Source organism: Cololabis saira, chromosome 20 (assembly GCF_033807715.1).
Source record: "Cololabis saira isolate AMF1-May2022 chromosome 20, fColSai1.1, whole genome shotgun sequence".
NCBI lineage: Eukaryota > Metazoa > Chordata > Actinopteri > Beloniformes > Belonidae > Cololabis > Cololabis saira.
This window is the reverse complement of record NC_084606.1, coordinates 37,426,149-37,447,656: the sequence shown is the minus strand read 5'-3', so window position 1 is coordinate 37,447,656 and position 21,508 is coordinate 37,426,149. Positions and strand designations below refer to the sequence as shown.

Here is a 21,508-nt window from a genome sequence, read left to right as displayed (position 1 = left end):
TAGTTGGGGGTGCTACTGTCCTGGATAGTTGGGGGTGCTACTGTCCTGGATAGTTGGGGGTCCTGCTGTCCTGGATAGTTGGGGGTGCTACTGTCCTGGATAGTTGGGGGTGCTACTGTCCTGGATAGTTGGGGGTCCTGCTGTCCTGGATAGTTGGGGGTGCTACTGTCCTGGATAGTTGGGGGTGCTACTGTCCTGGATAGTTGGGGGTCCTGCTGTCCTGGCCTGGACGAGTGGGGGAGTCAAGGGGGATTGTTTCTTTTCTTTTAATGTAAAGCACTTTGTGTTGCACTCTACCTGCATGAAAAGTGCTATATAAATAAATAAAGTTTAAGTTGACATGACCGATAAATGTGTTTGTATGCGTGTGGGTGGTAATATATATATATATATATATATATATATATATATATATATATATATACTACATGCATCACGTTCAGTCTCTGAGACGACTTTTTTTTCTTTCTGTCTCACAGCCGGATGACATGGTCTCCATGTTGGCAGATTTCGTCGCCTCTCCTCCTGATGAAGAAGACGTTGCCTCAGGATTGGACCGCTCAAACATTTGCCCACAAGAATAAATGTGATTGAAGTCGACATAATAGATTGGTTTATGTTACTTGATCAGTTGTCACATTTCCAAGGTTAAGTAACCTCATCCTACGGCTTTGTCATTCTTTACGTAATCTGTTATAATTCACAGAGCTCAGATTTAGACTTTGAAAATATTTCCATTGTTCCTTTATGTCATGTTGAGTGTGGGAATATTGAAAGGGATTTTTTTTCTTTACTTTGTTACATCACCTGCCTTGTAACTGAAAAGACGTGGTTTTGCATAGAATAAATAAAGCTGCATGTTTTTTTTAGTTTGTTTGGTTTTTTTAGTCTTAAATGAATCCAGGTAAAGTTCCCTGTATTCTACTACCCAAAATGCAAGATTAAGGATTAATTTCCCCTTCTGCAGTTTCTTTTTTATTTTATACATTTCTGTTATACTCCAAATTTTCTCTGATTAAATAATTAATTTGAATCAGGTGTACAGGTAAACACCTAAACCATGCAGGGCAGTGGTACTTGACTGGAACTGAGAAACATTGATACAAAACTTTAATATTCACTTATGAATTACATATTACTTGGCAATTTTCCATCAGTAACTTTTCAGTAGAATTACTGTACTCCTACATACTTGGTTTAATTTTGTAACAGTTGAATTGCTCATAAAATTGTTCATAGAAAATTGATTTATTTAAAGGAGCTGTATGTAAGAACAATAATAAAACGAATCATAAAATGACCCCGATATGTCAACAGACATTTAAAAATCATGTTCATTTCAAATGCTTATGTCACTGACAACAGCACTCAAGCCAGGATATTCCAGTTTAAAAAGAGGAGTTGCAGCCCTCAACTGATGTTTATGTTGTCATTTTTTGTTTTGGCCTGAAGCTCCACCCTCCACCTATCTCCCAATCACCAAGTCAGTATTGTTTCTGAAGCTCCACCCTCCACCTATCTCCCAATCACCAAGTCAGTATTGTTTCTGAAGCTCCACCCTCCACCTATCTCCCAATCACCAAGTCAGTATTGTTTCTGAAGCTCCACCCTCCACCTATCTCCCAATCACCAAGTCAGTATTGTTTCTGAAGCTCCACCCTCCACCTATCTCCCAATCACCAAGTCAGTATTGTTTCTGAAGCTCCACCCTCCACCTATCTCCCAATCACCAAGTCAGTATTGTTTCTGAAGCTCCACCCTCCACCTATCTCCCAATCACCAAGTGAGTATTGTTTCTGAAGCTCCACCCTCCACCTATCTCCCAATCACCAAGTCAGTATTGTTTCTGAAGCTCCACCCTCCACCTATCTCCCAATCACCAAGTCAGTATTGTTTCTGAAGCTCCACCCTCCACCTATCTCCCAATCACCAAGTCAGTATTGTTTCTGAAGCTCCACCCTCCACCTATCTCCCAATCACCAAGTCAGTATTGTTTCTGAAGCTCCACCCTCCACCTATCTCCCAATCACCAAGTCAGTATTGTTTCTGAAGCTCCACCCTCCACCTATCTCCCAATCACCAAGTCAGTATTGTTTCTGAAGCTCCACCCTCCACCTATCTCCCAATCACCAAGTGAGTATTGTTTCTGAAGCTCCACCCTCCACCTATCTCCCAATCACCAAGTCAGTATTGTTTCTGAAGCTCCACCCTCCACCTATCTCCCAATCACCAAGTCAGTATTGTTTCTGAAGCTCCACCCTCCACCTATCTCCCAATCACCAAGTCAGTATTGTTTCGGCATCCGGGTTGCCAGCTCGGCTCTAATTATGGCAGCCATGGCAGCCTACGTTCCTGCTGCATTCTGCAGCCTACCTGGCAACCTCTGGTCGGGGGGAGGAGGGGGAGGGTACACGCCGCTCAACAATATTTGGAAAGTGACTGCAGTACCAGTTTTGGACATTTCTTACAGACGGCTCCTTTAATTGTCGATTCACAGATATTTGAGACTGTTATTTGTATTTAGGGCTGACATCTCATGAAAACAACTTCAAATTTGAACGAGTAAAACCAAGTGTTTTCCTGAGCTGATACACGACCGGAAGCTGAAAATCTATATTTATTCTAAACTTACTTTTAAAGAAAATTTCTGTTTCCCACATTCATACTTTATACAAACTACATTAAGGTCGTGAGTGTATTGGTTAAGGTAATGTAAGGCCCTTGAATTTCAAAATGTTTTATTTACTAACATGAATATAATGGAATAGCTGTTAAACTTGTATACTAAGTAAAACCTTGCAGTTAAGTGTGAAACATGATTTCACGAGTAAGGGTTCTACTGGAGCTAGTTTAATAACTAGTCCACTTAGTGAAAAAGTACAAACTGTTTTTGGAACTGATTTTCAATGTCAAGCATACACTGACTACGTTTCCATGCATCAATAACCCTTTTTTAACCGGAATATTAGCAATAACTCGGTTGCGCACGGCCATGTAAACACCAATAACCCCTTTGAATAACTGGAATTTGCTCATATTCCGGTTTTTAAAAACCCCAATATGAGCCCAGGGGCCTGTACTACGAAGCGGGATTTGGGGTTAGCGAGGTAACTTCAGGTTTAACCCTGGGTTTTCAGGACTACGACGGTGGTTCACTTCTTACCGGGGCACATCGCCATGGTAACTTATGCTGAACAGCTAACCTGCTCCGGAGCAGGTTATGTTCGAGATACAGATCGCCGGGTGTAAAAGCACCGCCCACTGACCAATCAGCTCTCTTGGAAAATGGCATGCCCTTTCGAAGAGAATCCAGTGGAGCTTGGTGCGCGGATCGTGAGAGGATCCCTCCGAAGAGAACGCGTATTCAGGGACCACCAAAACCCCTTTGCTTTCCCTGATGAGTACCTGTATAAACGATCCAAAAAAAAATAAAAAAGAGGTGGAGGAGAAAATAAAAAATAAATCAATCAATGAATAAATAAAACAAATCATCACCCAAAATCCGATGTACAGTCAATCCAAAACTAATACCAATTAAATAAATAAATCAAGAAGAAATCAAAAAGAAGATGCATTTGTAAGGGGATAGCAAAAAAGGGATTTTCAATTTCGTCCCTCGAACATTCTGAGAAGTCACTTTAAAATACTAAATACCCCCCTCCTGAAAAAATAAAAAAATAAATAAAATAAATAAAAAAACCCAATTCTTTGGTACAGCATCAGCACAAGTTATCGGTCAACAACAATACTTATAGAACCAATATATACAGGACTGTCTCAGAAAATTAGAATATTGTGATTTTCTGTAATGCAAACACAAAAACAAAAAAATGTCATACATTCTGGATTCATTACAAATCAACTGAAATATTGCAAGCCTTTTATTATTTTAATATTGCTGATCATGGTTTACAGTTTAAGATTAAGATTCCCAGAATATTCAAATATATGTTTATATCCCTATGAACTTATGCATTTATACAGTCAGCGATCTTTTGCCAGCTGTCTTTCCTGCATTTTGCAGCTGCAACTGTGTTGCTTTTTGCCTTTATAATATTCCTATACTCATCGTATTTCTGTAGAATTATAGTTTGCTCTTCACTGCTGAAGTAAGCGGCTCTGACAGCGGACTTCTCCATGCTTGCGATTGGTCATGCGCTGAAAACACCGCCCCTTTTATGTGCACGCGCTCATATCCAGATTGGAGAAACCTGGGTCGATCTACCGAGTTGATAACCGCCGTCGTGTGACCGCTTAGCGTGATTGCAATTGTCCCGCTTAGTGAATCTGGATAAGGAAAAGATATCCTGGATATGTTGAACTTGCTTCGTAGTACAGGCCCCAGGAGGAGACTAATCACTTCATAAATGGAATGAAGGATATGAACATTTCTGCATTTGTAGACGGTAGAAAGTACCGGGATAGAAGATTTACAAGAAGGTGAGAGAAAAGTTGCACGAAGCAGAATTTGTACGAACGCCAGACCAGATCCAGCTCCGCTGGAAGACGCTGAAAAAGGTGAACTACAGGACCAAGAAACAAAACGACTTCTACTGGGCTGTTCATTATCCTCCGTGCTGATGTTATTAGGGCCCGAGCACTGACAGTGCGAAGGCCCTATTGTATCTGTAGGAATTGTTTTTGTTTTTATCTTCTGTAATGGGAAATTTTGGTATAACATATAAATTCTGATCATGTATGCTTTCACAAATCCTGTTTCAAGTGAACATTCCTTGGCGAGGTCATGCTCCTTTGACACAGCACGGTTGTCAGGGGGATATGTATGTTTTGTCTTTGTTCCCAGCCTGATTGAGACTATAAGATAGCATGGGCGGAAAACATCGGGAGGGAATTTCGGACTGACTGTTCACCTGATCAGATCGGTATTTGTGTGACCCTCCATTCATTGAATGTTTTTTCCACTTTTCATTAAAACTTCAGAAAGACAGCTCTTTTATCTCCTGTTGCTGTTTATTTATCTTTACTTCACCAACTCCAAATATTAATCACTTTTCTAAGCGAACGGCGCTAACGCAGTTCAAACAGCATCTGCCCCTTTACAGTAATCTGATTGGTTTAGAAGTAAATCGTCCCCCACGTGGGATGCACTCTTATGATTGGCTGAAACAAAGGAAGACATCTGAATGGTGGATTGGTGGATTTGTGGATCGAGTCACGTCAAAAGTCACACACAATCCAGCGCAGCTCACAGACAAAAAAACATTTGTAAATCAGGTTATATTTGTGTGTGCATCAAAAAATACATTTGTATATCTTGTCCTACACACGTGTGAATTGTTCTGTGCATTTGTGAAACAGTGGTCGTTTCCGAATTCGCATACTGTACTACAAGTATACACTGATTTGGCCAAAGTGTATGCTGTATGTGAACAGAAGGAAATCTGCAGTGTGCGAAAAATACCCGGATGTTGTACTGATTTGGAAAAAAATCCGCAGCATGCATCAGACCAGCCTACCTCGCTTACTATATCCCAGAATGCAATGCGGCCTAGGCCGGGCAGCGCTTTTTTCTTTTTTTTCTCAAAGCTTTATTGAGAAAACAGCTGCAATCGGACAGTGATGTGATGTGAAGGCAGAAAGGACTAATCGCACCGTGGAGAGGGAGAAGGAGGAATATAAATGTAAGTAACTTTAATATATAACCTTTTTAATTCAATTTAGTGTAAGGACAACGATTAAAAAAAAATTGTGGGTTTTTAATAGTATGTTAGGTTTTTGTTATTTGTCTTAGCGTGCTTGCTACGTAAATAAATTTAACTAAGTGTTATGACAACGTTATATATCGGTAGTTCGTTGTATTTTCATGAAATAACTACTTTTCATTGCTGTGTTTTGACAGAGAATTTGTCCGGGAGCTGAAATAAATAGATGCAGAGAGAGGGTTTGGACAAGGAGGAGAAGATGGAGAGAGAGCGACTCGACAGAGAGGAGAAGAACTTAATAATAATAATAAGTTAATAATAAAATAAAATGAAATTCAATAGACTGATATGTTCATTTCAATACATTTATTAAAATCCCTTTCCATCCCTTATGTCATTTCATCAATTAATGTGGTTTTACTGCTATTTCAACATTTAAGATAAGATAATCCTTTATTAGTCCCACATCGGGGAAATTTGCAAAATATGGCCCGACTGGAATCAAACCCGCGTTCGCTGTACGTAAGTCGCCTACACAACCCATTGAGCTATAGCTTTGTTTTGTCTGTAGTTTGTAGATTTGTCTGAATATAAAGTGAAGCTTCATGTTCTCTTTTTTTACTAGATAGATGAATATCTATCTATCTATCTATCTATCTATCTATCTATCTATCTATCTATCTATCTATCTATCTATCTATCTATCTATCTATCTATCTATCTATCTATCTATCTATCTATCTATCTATCTATCTATCTATCTATCTATCTATCTATCTATCTATCTAGTAAAAACATGAAGCTTCACTTTATATTCAGACAAACTAACGTGACAGCTACAATTGTTAGATTTCATCTATTAAACCAACATTTATTTTCATAAATGATTTATTTCAGCCGGCGACAATTCTCCACAGGGCTGCAGGTTTCTCCCCGGGACGACGCCGTAGTTTGACCCGGCGATCACGTCTGTTCTCCGGCCGTGAGCTGCTGCTGTTACCATGGTAACAGATGCTGCTGATGCGGCCGGACCGGCGGCTCTTTTGATCCCCGGAACATCGGATCAAATTTCTTAACAGGCGTTATTTGGAGAAACTTGCTACTAAACTAAACGGTTACTTTTACGCCTGAAAAGATGTTAAAACGTAATAAAGTGGCATATTAACAGCGCTACAGCTGGAATTACAACAGCTTCTATCAGTGTTTCTCAATCCTGGTCCTCGTGGGCCCCTGTCCTGCATGTTTTAGATAATACCCTGCTTCAATGAGGACCTTTAATTAGAATCAGGTGTGTTGATGCAGGGAAACATCTAAAACATGCAGGACAGGGTCCCACGAGGACCAGGATTGAAAAACACTCTAGTCTGCTTTTAAATCTCATCTTTCGTGGACGTTTTGGTGCGAGATGCATTCTGGGATACACTGTAGCACACTACTGTGTGAACGGCCTGTGGGAGCAGCGTACTGAATCGTTCATTCAGTAGGCAGTATTCAGTGCATACTTTGCAGTATGTAGCATGTAGTGCGGTAGAGTCCGAATTCGGAAACGGCCAGTGTGTGCATTTGTGAAACTTGTCCTGTGCATTTGTGAAACGGTGTGTGCATTTTCGAATTATGAGACTGTTCTAGCTCCATACCCATAGCTAGTAGCTCTTCATGCTAAAATAGGAGCTGTGGCCTTTTTCATGGCTCACAGAGAACTCCATGGGACCGTGGACAGGTCCGAGGTAGAAGAAATCTTGGGAACAAGAGAGGAACAATGAGAGAAAAAGAGAAAGAAAGAGGGGGGAGCCTGCTCTTTATACCTGGGCCTAGGCTGCCATAAATCGGCAAGCGGCCCCTCCTGCCTTTTGGGGTCTATGCCCAACGAGGGTGCTATTCCTTATCACCGAAGGGCCGTAAATGCAAATCCCGCTTGCGCTTTGAGTCATTATGGAGGTTCCTTTGCTTCAAACCATGTGGTCAGCTGTAGGAAAATCAAGGCTGGTCTCAGAGTGAGGCCTCAGAGCGGGGCCTTAAAGTTCAGATTAAGGCTTTCCATGTTCACATAGGACTGTGGCCCAACACACCTATGGATACATTTACCGGTACAATCATTAGTATTATTGATACCTGTAACGGGTATGGAGTGAACCCAATCGCAGCACAAATGAACCAGGTTGTTGTGTTTAAACAGTCTTTATTTGGAGGTAATAGCAGGTCAGAGCAGCAGCAGAGACTGGATCCAGAGTTTGATCAGTTCCCAGAGGATATTAGCTGGTGTTGTGCAACAAAGGGAGTGCTGGTTCAGTTTTTACAGAGTTATTAATAAATGTCTTGCAATAGTTTTTAATAATGAAAATGACATATCAAATTGAATCATCAAAATTAATAAATCAAAATTGGACACCACCTGACTTATCAGGAAATAATAATAAACAGCACAATCAGTCCTAATGTAGCTGTTATTCTCTGCGTGCCAGATTGTTGCTATAGAATAACAGTAAAGGAAGTTGTCGCTACACGACTACCAAATACCACTTTGCTTTGTTTCTGTCTCTCCTCCATTTTATTTAATAGGTTGAGATGAATCTTGAAAGTGATCAGGTTGTTTCTTTATAGTCGGGAATTGTGGTCATCAGATAACACACCTGAACAGGGACTTGAACCCTGGACCCTCAGATTAAAAGTCTGATTCTCTACCAGCTGAGCTACTCAGGTCACATTTGGAATGTTTTCTTTCTTCTTTTCTTCATGTTTTTACAAACATAAGGCATTTCAGAGGTTTTGAAAAGTCCTGGAGGAACTTTCAGTGGTTGTTCCTCTTAAACATGACAGGAAATGCTGCTCAATACTGCTTTAAACTTTGTAGGTTTTTCTTCCATTGAAGTCTTTCTGTCTGGCGACGCCTGATTTATTATTCTGCTTAAAAGTGGCTCATTTTCATTTTTCTGGATATCCCCAATTCAACATTGGGAAATCATTTCCATGAGTAAATAAGAGAAATAGCGTGAGGTTCAAACAGTGTAAACACATATGTTCTTACCCTGACCTTATGAGATTTTAAGTTTTTAAGGACCTCATTAAATATGAATGATGTAGTGTATTGTAGTGGTTATGGTGTCTGTCTCAGAGCAGTGGATAAAACAGAGTGGCGACACTTCCATAGAACTTGAAGGGGTTATGGAGCCCTCTGTAGTTCCACAAGTGGCGTTGATCGCGTTGGATCCCGTTGATTTCAGTGGCCGCACGTCGAGACTCTCCTGAGGTAAGGCGATGAAATACCAACCAATTTTAAGTTATTATTATATCGGAGACGCTTTTTATGTTAGATATGATTTTTTTTTTTCAATTTTTAAATTCATACATTTAATAGACCAAAACATTGCACAGTGGTTTAAACACTGCGGCAGTAGATCACCGGTTACCACAGAACTAGTTATATTGTTAACCTCTGATTTAAAATAAATATTACATATATGGGATGTTGAGTTTAATTATTTTAAGGGTAATCCTGAAAGAGCCTTGTGAAGTTTCTGCTGTCAATAGACTCCACAAGTGGGGTAGCTAAATTACATGAGCAGCAAAATGGGTTCCGGGCTCTTCCGTGTCGGCCTCTGGTCTCGCGGGTGGCGGGGTTGCTCCCCCCCCTCCCCCACTATAGATACACTTCAGGTGGAGCTTTGATAGGACTATCACACACACACACACACACACACACACACACACACACACACACACACACACACACACACACACACACACACACACACACACACACACACACACACACACACACACACACACACACACACACACACACACACACACACACACACACACACACACACACACACACACACACACACACACACACACACACACACACACACACACACACACACACACACACACTCATTGACACGTCTTCAGAATTTTATCTATTCATCCTGATCAACATTTACATCTGTCAACATCCTTGTTCCACCTGAATAACAAACTAATTATACAAACACATACATCATCTGATACTTATGAAACTATTAACGCTAACACAACACAGTTCGGTCAATATTCAGTCTGCAGGTTATAATGTCAATAACTTTGTCCGTTTGAAAAGCGGCCAGGGCTGGCCAGGGAACTTCCTGGTATCCTCCTGGAAAAACTGATGGAGGTTCATGGATGATACGTGGAGGCTTATTAATACTTATTTTAAACAGAATCTCTTCCCCCAACAGTAACATATATTCTACAGTGACACTACGTGGCGGCTGGTTGCATCAGCTGCAGTAGCTCAAATTAACTCAAATCTCTTGTTTAGTGTTGGTTGGTGATTGAATATGACGGACACAATTTGCCGACTTTCTTGCTTGTACATGCCTTATCAGCATACAAACTTTCAACATGCCTGAGGTTCGTACTTTGTGATGTTTCACTGTAGTTTTTCACTACAGGCAGCTGTCAGTATTGAAGTCTTTATGAGCTTCTTTGGCATTAAAATCATCCAAATTAAAGGAATTCAACCAGGCTCCCTCGGCAGCGGCTGTGGGCATTTCTTCAGTGAGCGGTGCCCCTCGCCCCTCCTTGTCTCCTCAGTCCGTTTTAGACTTTTTTGCTGAGTTTCCCCATGAAAAAAACAAACAGGAATAGACAACTCAAAACTGACATGTTTAGGGGTCTTTCTTGGTGTCTGGCTCAAACAGATAGATGGGGCTGAAGACTCCCACTCCTAGAAAAACAGAACTCCTTTTTTCGGTATAAAAAGACTGTATGAACAGTTCTGAGTGTGCATTTCTCTCTCACTTTTAGTTTCAGACTAATTTACCTCTGGCCAGAAAATATTGTGCATTACTGTATATAATAAAGCTTGTATTGATATTTCATTTTGTTACGACCAAGCAGACAGAACGCGTTTGGTTCAAGTGCAGTCCAAATTATGTCTGGAGAGTGGGCCAAAGTCCACATCTGACACCACCTGAATGTACTTACCGGTAGTCTTACTTAGACAGGACAATGCATATTAATTAACACTACATTAAGCAGTGTAAATACTTTAATTACAGGGGGGGTGCCATCACATCACCCCTCATCCCCCCTCAACTCGAATACTGCTCACACGGAACTCAGAACTTCTTCATAAATAACTCCCAGAGAGAAAAAAAACACCAGCAAGCTAACAAACAAACCAATAAAGCTCTCAGAGTTAACAAAACGAACCAGCAATCAACAACTCACAGCTGTTTAACCTCTCCTCCTGATGGGCTGCAGGTGTGGTTTAAGGCTGATTTATGGTTCCGCGTTACACCAACACAGGCCATACGGCGTGGGTTACGCGAACTATGGCGTACCCTACGGCGAAAGCTCTGCGTCGATTTAACGCGGAACCATAAATCCGCTCTCACAGCGCGACTGACTGTGAGCCCGGCTCCTGCTCCTCGCCACGCGCAGCTCCTCGCCGACTCCGCGCTCATATATATTTAATAAATGTATAAAGCCCATATATTAATAAAGCCTCACTTGGCCGAGCCCTAACGCTGAGACCATGGTAGATTTAAGTTACACGCGGACACGCAGCACTGTTGACTTTTCCCTGCCGGCTCTGCTCACTGAACAGTCCCCACACAAACAGTGTCCAGCGGCGCTACGTTCCGCCGCGCCGCGTTCCCAACGCTTTTTTCTGTTGTCGGGATGTCTCGCGGACGCGGTGTTGGTGAATTCTTTAAAAGGAACCCTGCATATTAAGACATGTAGGTCTTAAAAGATAAATGTTGGCATCAATTATAACAATGTGATATAAAAAACCTTGTTGATGTCTTCGTTTTTATAAAATTTGAAAATATAATTTAACATGTAGGTCGCCATTGTTGTTTACATTCTGGGTAGTACGTCACACGGTGGCTCCTGCTAGCCCCCGTCCACTGTTCTGACACCCAGAAACAGATGAAAACACAGCTAAACAGGTGACGGCGCACCAGAAACACAGATGAAAACACAGCTGAACATTAAGGTGACGGCGCACCTACAAAAAAGTAAAATAAAATTAAAAAAAAGTGCAGCCCCATACAGCATGAACTATAAAAACACCATAAAACTCAGACAGACTAACAGACCACACGTTTCAACCAGCAGATAACCGATGCTACAATAAAAACCCCAGCCAGATCTGGCGTCATTAAATTAAATAAAGATGTTCTTGCCTATTTGAAGCGAAGTCTGCGCCTCCCGTTTCGTCAAAGTCCCGGGCCAGTCCCCTCAGCGTCGGGTCTGTCATCACCCAGCACCGAGGCCGGTTTTAGGGGGGAGAGGGGGGGGCTATGCCCACTCAAACGTGCATATTGCCCACCGGCGTCTCCATCCCGGCGGCGGCAGCGAGAGCGGAGAGCGGAGAGCGGGTGGCGGAGCGCTGCGGGCTGTAGAGCCCCGGCTACGCAGGCTACGGCGTAGCCTACGCCGTCTACGCCGTAGGCTACGCCGTCTACGCAGGAGCCTAATGCACTGGTAAGATACGCACAACATTGATCATTTTTGCAGATCTCCCGTGCATCACAGAACTTTGATCCAGTTTGCCTGAACCGAGACGTCTTATGGGCTCCCTCGTCAGCCTCCACGGCCGGGAGAGTGCTGCTCATCTATGTTTTAGATACCTGTCCCAGTTAAACTAATGGGGCTTATCTTCCCAGAGCCACCGTCGTACGTCATCGCCCCCAGAATACATTGCGCAGGTAAAACATGGCGCCTCCCGCAGGTCAAAATATGTAATAAACATTGTAGATTTTTAAAGCAATTAGATTATTTTATGTGTTTCTAACAACATATTTTAGTATAAGAGAACAATTGTGGCTAATTAGGGACTACATGTCTTAATATGCAGGGTTCCCTTTAAAAAACAACAGCTAAGGGGGGCACGGTGGTGCAGCAGGTAGTGCAGCCGTCTCACAGCAAGAAGGTCCTGGGTTCGATTCCCGCCGGGGACGCTGTGGGTGCTGAAGTGCGTGTTAGTTCCCCCATGACTTCAGTGCCCACACCCTGGGTGGGGTTGGTGAAAGGATCTTTCTGTGTGGAGTTTGCATGTTCTCCCCGTGTTCCCCTTGGGTAGCTAATGGGAGCTACTCTCACAAAAACATGCACACAGTCCTGGGCTATACATGCCCCCTCTGGCCAACCGGGGAACAGATGGGGTGGGGAGGATCCGGCCGGAATAACGTGATCCTTCCACGCGCTACGTTCGGCCGGAGAATCCTCATCCTGTCTGGTGAAAAGAAGCGGTCCATCACTCCTCAGGATAAGAAGGAGACCTGAGCTCAGTGTAGGGCCCTCCTTGGGTTGGCAGAGGGGAACAATGCCAAGGACTGTCTAGGTATGAGCACTGCGTGATGAAATGGGTAAAAAATCGGGGATAAAAAAAAAAAACAAAAAAAAAAAAACAGCTAAACGGGTTAAAATGCGTTGTAACGCGCGTTACTTAGATTGTAACGAGTAAAATATTACCGAAAATGTATTAGTAATGCGTTATATTACTGCGTTACAGCAAAATAGTAATACATTACTGTAATTGCGTTACTTTTGTAACGCGTTACCCCCAACACTGAATACAAGCTTTATTATATAATGCACAATATTTTCTGGCCAGAGGTAAATTAGTCTGAAACTAAAAGTGAGAGAGAAATGCACACTCAGAACTGTTCATACAGTCTTTTTATACCGAAAAAAGGAGTTCTGTTTTTCTAGGAGTGGGAGTCTTCAGCCCCATCTATCTGTTTGAGCCAGACACCAAGAAAGACCCCTAAAAATGTCAGTTTTGAGTTGTCTATTCCTGTTTGTTTTTTTCATGGGGAAACTCAGCAAAAAAGTCTAAAACGGACTGAGGAGACAAGGAGGGGCGAGGGGCACCGCTCACTGAAGAAATGCCCACAGCCGCTGCCGAGGGAGCCTGGTTGAATTCCTTTAATTTGGATGATTTTAATGCCAAAGAAGCTCATAAAGACTTCAATACTGACAGCTGCCTGTAGTGAAAAACTACAGTGAAACATCACAAAGTACGAACCTCAGGCATGTTGAAAGTTTGTAGGCTGATAAGGCATGTACAAGCAAGAAAGTCGGCAAATTGTGTCCGTCATATTCAATCACCAACCAACACTAAACAAGAGATTTGAGTTAATTTGAGCTACTGCAGCTGCTGCAACCAGCCGCCACGTAGTGTTTCTGTAGAATATATGTTACTGTTGGGGGAAGAGATTCTGTTTAAAATAATCATTAATAAGCCTCCACGTATCATCCATGAACCTCCATCAGTTTTTCCACGAGGATACCAGGAAGTTCCCTGGCCAGCCCTGGCCGCTTTTCAAACGGACGAAGTTATTGACATTATAACCTGCAGACTGAATATTGACCGAACTGTGTTGTGTTAGCGTTAATAGTTTCATAAGTATCAGATGATGTATGTGTTTGTATAATTAGTTTGTTATTCAGGTGGAACAAGGATGTTGACAGATGTAAATGTTGATCAGGATGAATAGATAAAATTCTGAAGACGTGTCAATGAGTGTGTGTGTGTGTGTGTGTGTGTGTGTGTGTGTGTGTGTGTGTGTGTGTGTGTGTGTGTGTGTGTGTGTGTGTGTGTGTGTGTGTGTGTGTGTGTGTGTGTGTTGCAGCAGGGAGGTGAAGAAGAGGATAAAAGGCAACACAAGAACACTGATTCAAAAAGTGAGAACACGACTTTTCATCGGAGCAAACGCAGATTTCAAGGTGAGATCACAACATTCAGTTTGTGAGAAAATTAAAAACAAATTATAAAATTAATAGTTTATTTGCATACTTTTCTTTTTTCACTTGTCATGTGTTTATTGTAATAAACTGTAAATGTAATATACATTCATTTAAAAAATGAATTTTATGCACCGAATGTGAACATGTTTAATCCTTTATTTTCAGATGAGGCGTTTCCTTCTACTGGCGATGTTGGTGGCGTGTGCTGCAGCTCTTGAAGGTGGTGCTTTTGTCTGTTTCACCTTAGAAGGAGATCTAAAGGAAACTTTAAAAGTGAAGGAACTTTGAAGGAATTATTTGTCTTTTCTTGTCATTCTAATTACTAAAGACACTATCTAATGTTTTTATTTTATGTTACAGCTTAAAGTAAAGAAATTAACCTTTGGCTTTCATTAAAAATGGAGAACTAGTGAAAAACGTGAAAAAACTGCTTACAAATCAACATGTGTTAAAAATAATCCTCATAAATGGTTATAATTATAAATGGCTAGTTCACTAAATTAATTAGCTGCTTCCACCTGCCTGCGCTGCTTCCACCTGCCTGCTGTGCTGTTGCCGTCCCTGACCCACCAGTCTGGCCCCTCGGCAGGAGGGTCCCCCCCGATGAGCCTGGTCCTGCTCAAGGTTTATTCCCTCCTAAAGGGGAGTTTTTCCTTGCCACTGTTTGGCTTAAGGTTTTTCTCCCACTAGGGGAGTTTTTACCTGCCATTGTTTATGTAATAACTGCTCGGGGGTCATGTTCTGGGTATGGGTCTCTGTAAAGCGTCTAGAGACAACTCTGTTGTATTAGACGCTATATAAATAAAATTGAATTGAATTGAATTGAATTGAATTGAATTGAATTAGATTTTAGTTGAATTAGAAATAATTAAACACTAAAACTGGATTTAATTCTACTTTTAGTTGTAAGAGAGACATTTAATGACTTTTACAGATTTGATATTAAAATAGTGACAAAAATTGAAAATCCGAGCTGCTTCTCTTCATGTAAACAGCGTAATAGTGTACGAACTGTGATAAACGTATAAATGTGTACTGATTTGTCCACTGCTTTGAAGTTTTCTTTTAAATTATTTTAAAATGTGAAACAGCTAATTTCATTTTCTTTTCTTTTCCTTTCTCCAGATCTGTCAGGAAAGATGTTCACCTTCCCGGCGGAAACAAACTCCGCTCATGTGAAGTTGATCACCATGAAACATAATTTCCGTGCTGTAACTGTATGTCACAGGTCCGTATTCAATTCAATTCAATTCAATTTTATTTATATAGCGTCTAATACAACAGAGTTGTCTCTAGACGCTTTACAGAGACCCATACCCAGAACATGACCCCCGAGCAGTTATTACATAAACAATGGCAGGTAAAAACTCCCCTAGTGGGAGAAAAACCTTAAGCCAAACAGTGGCAAGGAAAAACTCCCCTTTAGGAGGGAAGAAACCTTGAGCAGGACCAGGCTCATCAGGGGGGACCCTCCTGCCGAGGGCCAGACTGGTGGGTCAGGGACGGCAACAGCACAGCAGGCAGGTGGAAGCAGCAACGGGAATGAAAGCAGAACCTTCTCTTCATCACTGAGATGTTCTTTATAATAAACAATTCATTTGTTATCTTTTAAGATCCATTACAGACCTCAAAAGAGACCACTCCCTGTTCTCTTTGGCCACCCCCTCTACTGCTAACGACTTCATGATTTTCTGGGATGAAAGCAAACAGGAGATTGAGCCCTATATTAGGAATAAAAAGGTAGAGTTTGGAGGTGTCGACTACAAACCAAACACCTGGCACTCCATCTGCACCACATGGGACTCTAAGTCTGGAGTGGTGCAGATCTGGGTCGATGGACAACCTTCCATTCGGAAATTTATCAGCTCTGGATCATGCATCAATGGACAAATTTCAATTACTTTAGGACAGGTAACGTTCTCTACTTAACCTCACGGGTCTTTCCACAAATCAGTTTGATTCATTATGTAATCGTCTGTTTAGATGTAAGATGAATTATTGGATGATGAAACCTTTACTTGCTATCTCATCTGCAGGAACAAGATTCTCACGGCCGTGGGTTTGACATTAAACAGTCTTTTGTTGGCATGATGTCTGATGTCCACATGTGGGACTACACCCTGTCCCCCTACGAAATCCAGAACTACATGAACAGCCACAGCTTCCCTCCAGGGAATGTGCTGAACTGGAGGGCGCTGGACTACAAAATCTTTGGCAACGTGCTCACAGAAAACAAGACATAATTTGTGTCTAAATTTCCAAAATGACGGCGTAAGTGTCGGAAAAGGTGGTGAGTCGTAACTTCTATGTTTCATGTCCTGTATAAAGGATAAGTTACACATACTAACAACTTATGTTGAATCATTAGCTTCTTGTAGTTGAGTTGATTTCCTAAGTCTCTTTCCCTTCAATAAACATATGAAAGCATTATTGCAAGTGTTCTGTGCATTTTATCTTTCCACGTCATAAATAAATAATTTTAATATGACTTTATTTGTGCAGTAAACATAACTGCCCCAAAGTGCAGTTAGAGGTCTAAGGAAGTTGAACTGACTTGATCCAAGTGAGATGGTTTTGGCCACAAATAGGTGTGTTGCTATTTAAAGGGAACAAAGGTGATATTCTCCGAGGTTTTTTTTTCTTTGTGAATACTTTTGATCTCTTTTAGTAACGTCCATCTTTTTTCTGTCGGCATGGCATTCACCCAAATAGGCTGGGCTCACAGTCCTTAACCGCCAACTTATTCTGCCCCGTTTGTAATTCTCGTACATCCTGACGGACCTCAAACGTCTGCCCACCTCAGGTCATTTCTGGTCCTCACCTACAAATCTGTCCATCCCCTACAGCCCATGCGAGTGCCCCCTCTTGGCTAGATGGGTGTACTACTTCTACCCCGCTAGTCCCCATTATGATGGACATCCCAGTCACAATCACCCACCTACGTTCTCATCCACGCGCTCATAGCCTGAAGCGTGCGCGTGTCATGAGCGTGTCATGCGCTGTGGCAAACAAGGCCCTTATAATAAATGACTTATTTAACAGCGAAAACTTGGCCTTCCTATTACTAACTGAAACTTGGCAACGAAATATGGAATTTGTCCATTTAAATGAACTCTGCCCTGCTGAATGTTCCTACATAGGTACTCCACGCCTATCAGGCCGTGGTCGTGGTCTTGCCATGGTTTTTAAAAAATGTTTTTCCTGTAAATTGATGAGCACTGCACTGTTCTCCACTTTCAAATTACAGCTATCTAAAGTCGGTCAGCGAAAGCCATTTTATATTTACTTTTTAACATCTATTATTCATTTGGAAACGGTGCTAATGGTTGGTGATTTTAAACTGCACGTCGATGATGTCACTAATGGTATAGCTGCAGAGTTTCTTAATATCAGTGAATCTTTTAATTTCAAGCAACATGTTTCTGATGCCACTCATACAGGTGGTCATATGTTGGACCTTGTCTTTACCCTGGGCTTGGATATTGATCATGTTCACTGTGCCGATCTACTGATTAGAAGTTATCAGTCACAGTGAATACAAGTCACCTCAAAGTCTTTCTGAAGCCTTTTTTTTTTTTTTTTTTTTTTTTTTTTACCTTGTCTGCACACATATTAATGATTGATACCATGACGGTAGAAACCACAGGTATATATATGTGCATTATTACTATATTTAATATATATACATATATATACGCATACATATGCATACACATACATAAATATACACATACAAACCCAGTGATGATTTTTTTTTTTTTTTTTTTACGACATCCACTGCCAATCCAGGAAGCAGGAACACACGGAGACACACGTCGAGCACTGGAAATCTGCAACAAAAAACCACAAACAAAACACGAAACCGGCACGGAGCCGACCAAAACATGAACAGCAATCAACCCAAATCTTGAGATCTGATCGCAGTCTGAGCTAAGCTACCGCTACCGCTACCTAACCCCAAAAACTACAGAGCAAGCATGCAGGTGAACAAGCCAGTGTGTATGTCTATGTGTGTGTATGCGTGTATGTATATGATCATGCGTGTGTGTGTGTGTGTGTGTGTGTGTGTGTGTGTGTGTGTGTGTGTGTGTGTGTGTGTGTGTGTGTGTGTGTGTGTGTGTGTGTATATATGTGTGTACGTACGTGTGTGTACATGTCTTTGTGGCTGTGTGTGTGTGTATGTATATGTTTGTGTGGCTGTGTATGTTTGTGTATATGTATGTGACTGAGTGGCTATATGTGTATGTGTGTGTGTGTGTGTGTGTGTGTGTGTGTGTGTGTGTGTGATAAACCAAACAAAGCTCCACCTGAAGTGTATCTATAGTGGGGGAGGGGGGGGAGCAACCCCGCCACCCGCGAGACCAGAGGCCGACACGGAAGAACCCGGAACCCAGGCCACCAGCAACCCCACAGAGGGGAGAAGTGAGAGGGAGGCAACCCACCGCCCGCGGGCGGGGCCCCCACGGCGTGGAAAGAAGCAGCCAGGGATCCCGCGGCGGACCGCGACCCAGGCAATCCCCGGCCACCCGGTCCGGGCCGGACACGTGGCCAGGAGGCCCTCACCCTTCAGGCCAACGACCCCCACCCGGCAGGGGGCCAGCCTGCCCGGAGAGACAGAGCCGCCCCGGGCAGGTGTACCCGCCCCCACGAAAGTGGCCCTCCAAGACCAGAGGGGCGCCCCGCTGCGGAGACAGCGGGGGGGACCGGAGACGGGCCCAGAGAGAGGGAACCCCCCAACAGGACGACACCCGCGCAGGCCCGACAACGGAGGGCCCCAGACCCAGGCATCCCATTCATTCATCCATTCACCTATCCGATACCTATACTAATAATAAGATATACTATACATAATAATAATACTAATACTACTACTACTACTAATAATAATAATGATAAATAATAATAAATAATAATAATAATAATAACCATCTTTGTATAATATAATATTGATAAATTATTAAGTTTTGCTGTCTTGCCAATGGAGGCTCAAATCCTCCATGGCAGGACCCTTCCACACCGCATTCTCACCGACACAGACACACAATCACGCACCGTTTCCCCCTCCCCGGGGGGGTCCAGCACCGCTAGAAGGCACCCCAGGCTGCACGGCGAGCCCCGCCAGGCCCGGGTATCCCGACCCACCTATCCCAGGCCGGCGAGGGAACGCGGGTGATGTGGGACCCCAAGGGGAGGGCCAAGTATCGATTTGACACCGACCCCCCCCTCCCGAACTACGTGTCCTTGTCAAATATATTTATTAAGTGTTGAATGTGCAGTGTCTACTTTGCTGTTAAAACCGTGAGGCGGGGAGTGCCGGGCCACGCGGGACAATGCCTCCCATGACCCGGACCCCCCGCCCCTTCGCCTATGTGCGTATGAATCGTGTAGGGGGGGAAGGAGGGGGAGCGGAGGCCGAAGCCAGGAGGCAGGACCAGCAAAGCCGGCCCTGGTAAGACACCCACGTTCCCCCACCGGCCATCCAATAGACGGGGGCCGGCCCTCCGAGCCGGGCCAGGGCCCCACCGTACCTCCACGGGCGCCCCCGGCGCCGCCGGAGCCCCCAGACGGAGGGGGAAACGGTCCAACATCCCCCCATTCATACTGACAACATAAGACATAGACACCTGGGAATGGTGCCACCCCGCCGCCGCGCCCGCCCGTGCACCCCCAGGTCAGGGGAGGCCCGATCCCCGGACCCGGCCCCACCCCCCCCCCGGGGACACCCCAAGGGTCACGGAATCCTTTCTGAAGCCTTTGACTAGTCGGGTAAAATCTATGAAGCATCTTAACGGACATTTCTTTGCCCTTGTTGATTAATAAAAACTTTATGTTTCCAACAAAAGCAGACTAGTAGGATAAAGCAGAGCTCACAATATCTTGTTGAGATAGTTGGCTAATAATCTTGTTCTTATTTGTATTATTAGCTGTGAAACAAACTTTCCCCAATGCCGTTTCAGATACGCTTAAAGATGTTGTTCACATTCAGATCTTTAAAAAGAAAGATAACGCCTGAAGGCCCTGAATCAAAAACCACAGAAAAGTCTTCAGGTGTAACAGGGATTCCATAATGTTGCATAACTTCAACATAACTGTAAAGATGCCCGTGCTGATCAAACCGCTGACTCAGTGAAGGTATATTATTATCCAAACATTGTTGGAGGGAGATATATTTGTTCTTATATAAGATATATCTATTGTTCCATTTAAAAACTGTATGGAGAGTAAAATTGTGTAGGAAGTGTTGACGCCAGTGATGACGTCAGCTCCAACCTGACACAGACATCTGTTCAACAGTATACTCGATTAAAATATGTTTTATGCAAATCTACATATAAAGTGAACTTCAATTGTACTTTTATTGTCACTTACTTTGCCCATAAAAATAGCCAGATCGAATTCATCTCAAACTTATTAATTTTGTTCGGTAAATGTCATTTACACAAAAATTCAATTCCAATTTTGAAGTGAATTTAAATTATATACAATTCTTAAGATATACGGATTCTGTAAAGGGCGATAAAAACGATTGAAATATATGACAAGTGGTTTAATGCCTGATTTATTATTTCATTTTTCTGGATATCCCCAATTCAACATTGGGAAATCATTTCCATGAGTAAATAAGAGAAATAGCGTGAGGTTCAAACAGTGTAAACACATATGTTCTTACCCTGACCTTATGAGATTTTAAGTTTTTAAGGACCTCATTAAATATGAATGATGTAGTGTATTGTAGTGGTTATGGTGTCTGTCTCACAGGCAAAATGTTAATCAGTCTTAATGTAGCTGTTATTCTATGCATGCCAGATTGTTGCTATAGAATAACAGTGAAGGAAGTTGTCACTACACCACACTGCTTTGTTTCTGTCTCTCCTCTGTTTTATTTAATAGGTTGAGATGAATCTTGTGATCAGGTTATTTCTTTATAGTCAGGAATTGTGGTCATCAGATAACACACCTGAACAGGGACTTGAACCCTGGACCCTCAGATTAAAAGTCTGATGCTCTACCAGCTGAGCTACTCAGGTCACATATGGAATGTTTTCTTTCTTCTTTTCTTCATGTTTTTACAAATATCAGGCATTTCAGAGGTTTTGAAA

The 21,508-nt window shown here is 42.5% G+C and overlaps 2 protein-coding genes and 2 non-coding genes across 5 annotated transcripts in view; 2 read left to right on the top strand and 2 right to left on the bottom strand.

Annotated features, from left to right (window-relative positions):
• Nucleotides 1-869, top strand: part of pelp1 (proline, glutamate and leucine rich protein 1) — a 40,575-nt gene extending 39,706 nt beyond the window's left edge. For both annotated transcript variants that reach the window (XM_061709667.1, XM_061709666.1), the window contains exon 20: nt 480-869. In XM_061709667.1, the coding sequence (XP_061565651.1) occupies nt 480-584 (105 nt within the window). In that variant the 3' untranslated portion in view covers nt 585-869. The remainder of the gene's footprint in view (nt 1-479) is intronic.
• Nucleotides 870-8,290: 7,421 nt separating this feature from the next.
• On the bottom strand, nt 8,291-8,363 carry trnak-uuu (transfer RNA lysine (anticodon UUU)). The gene has a single exon. It is a non-coding gene; the product is annotated as a tRNA-Lys (tRNA).
• A 5,986-nt stretch (nt 8,364-14,349) lies between these two features.
• Nucleotides 14,350-16,829, top strand: LOC133420542 (serum amyloid P-component-like). The gene is made up of 5 exons (XM_061710235.1): nt 14,350-14,387; nt 14,574-14,628; nt 15,534-15,636; nt 16,022-16,319; nt 16,445-16,829. Exons 2-5 carry the CDS (start codon nt 14,574-14,576, stop codon nt 16,649-16,651), a joined length of 663 nt encoding a protein of 220 aa, XP_061566219.1. The 5' UTR covers nt 14,350-14,387; the 3' UTR covers nt 16,652-16,829.
• A 4,534-nt stretch (nt 16,830-21,363) lies between these two features.
• Nucleotides 21,364-21,436, bottom strand: trnak-uuu (transfer RNA lysine (anticodon UUU)). Its single transcript has one exon. It is a non-coding gene; the product is annotated as a tRNA-Lys (tRNA).
• Nucleotides 21,437-21,508: the final 72 nt, after the last annotated feature.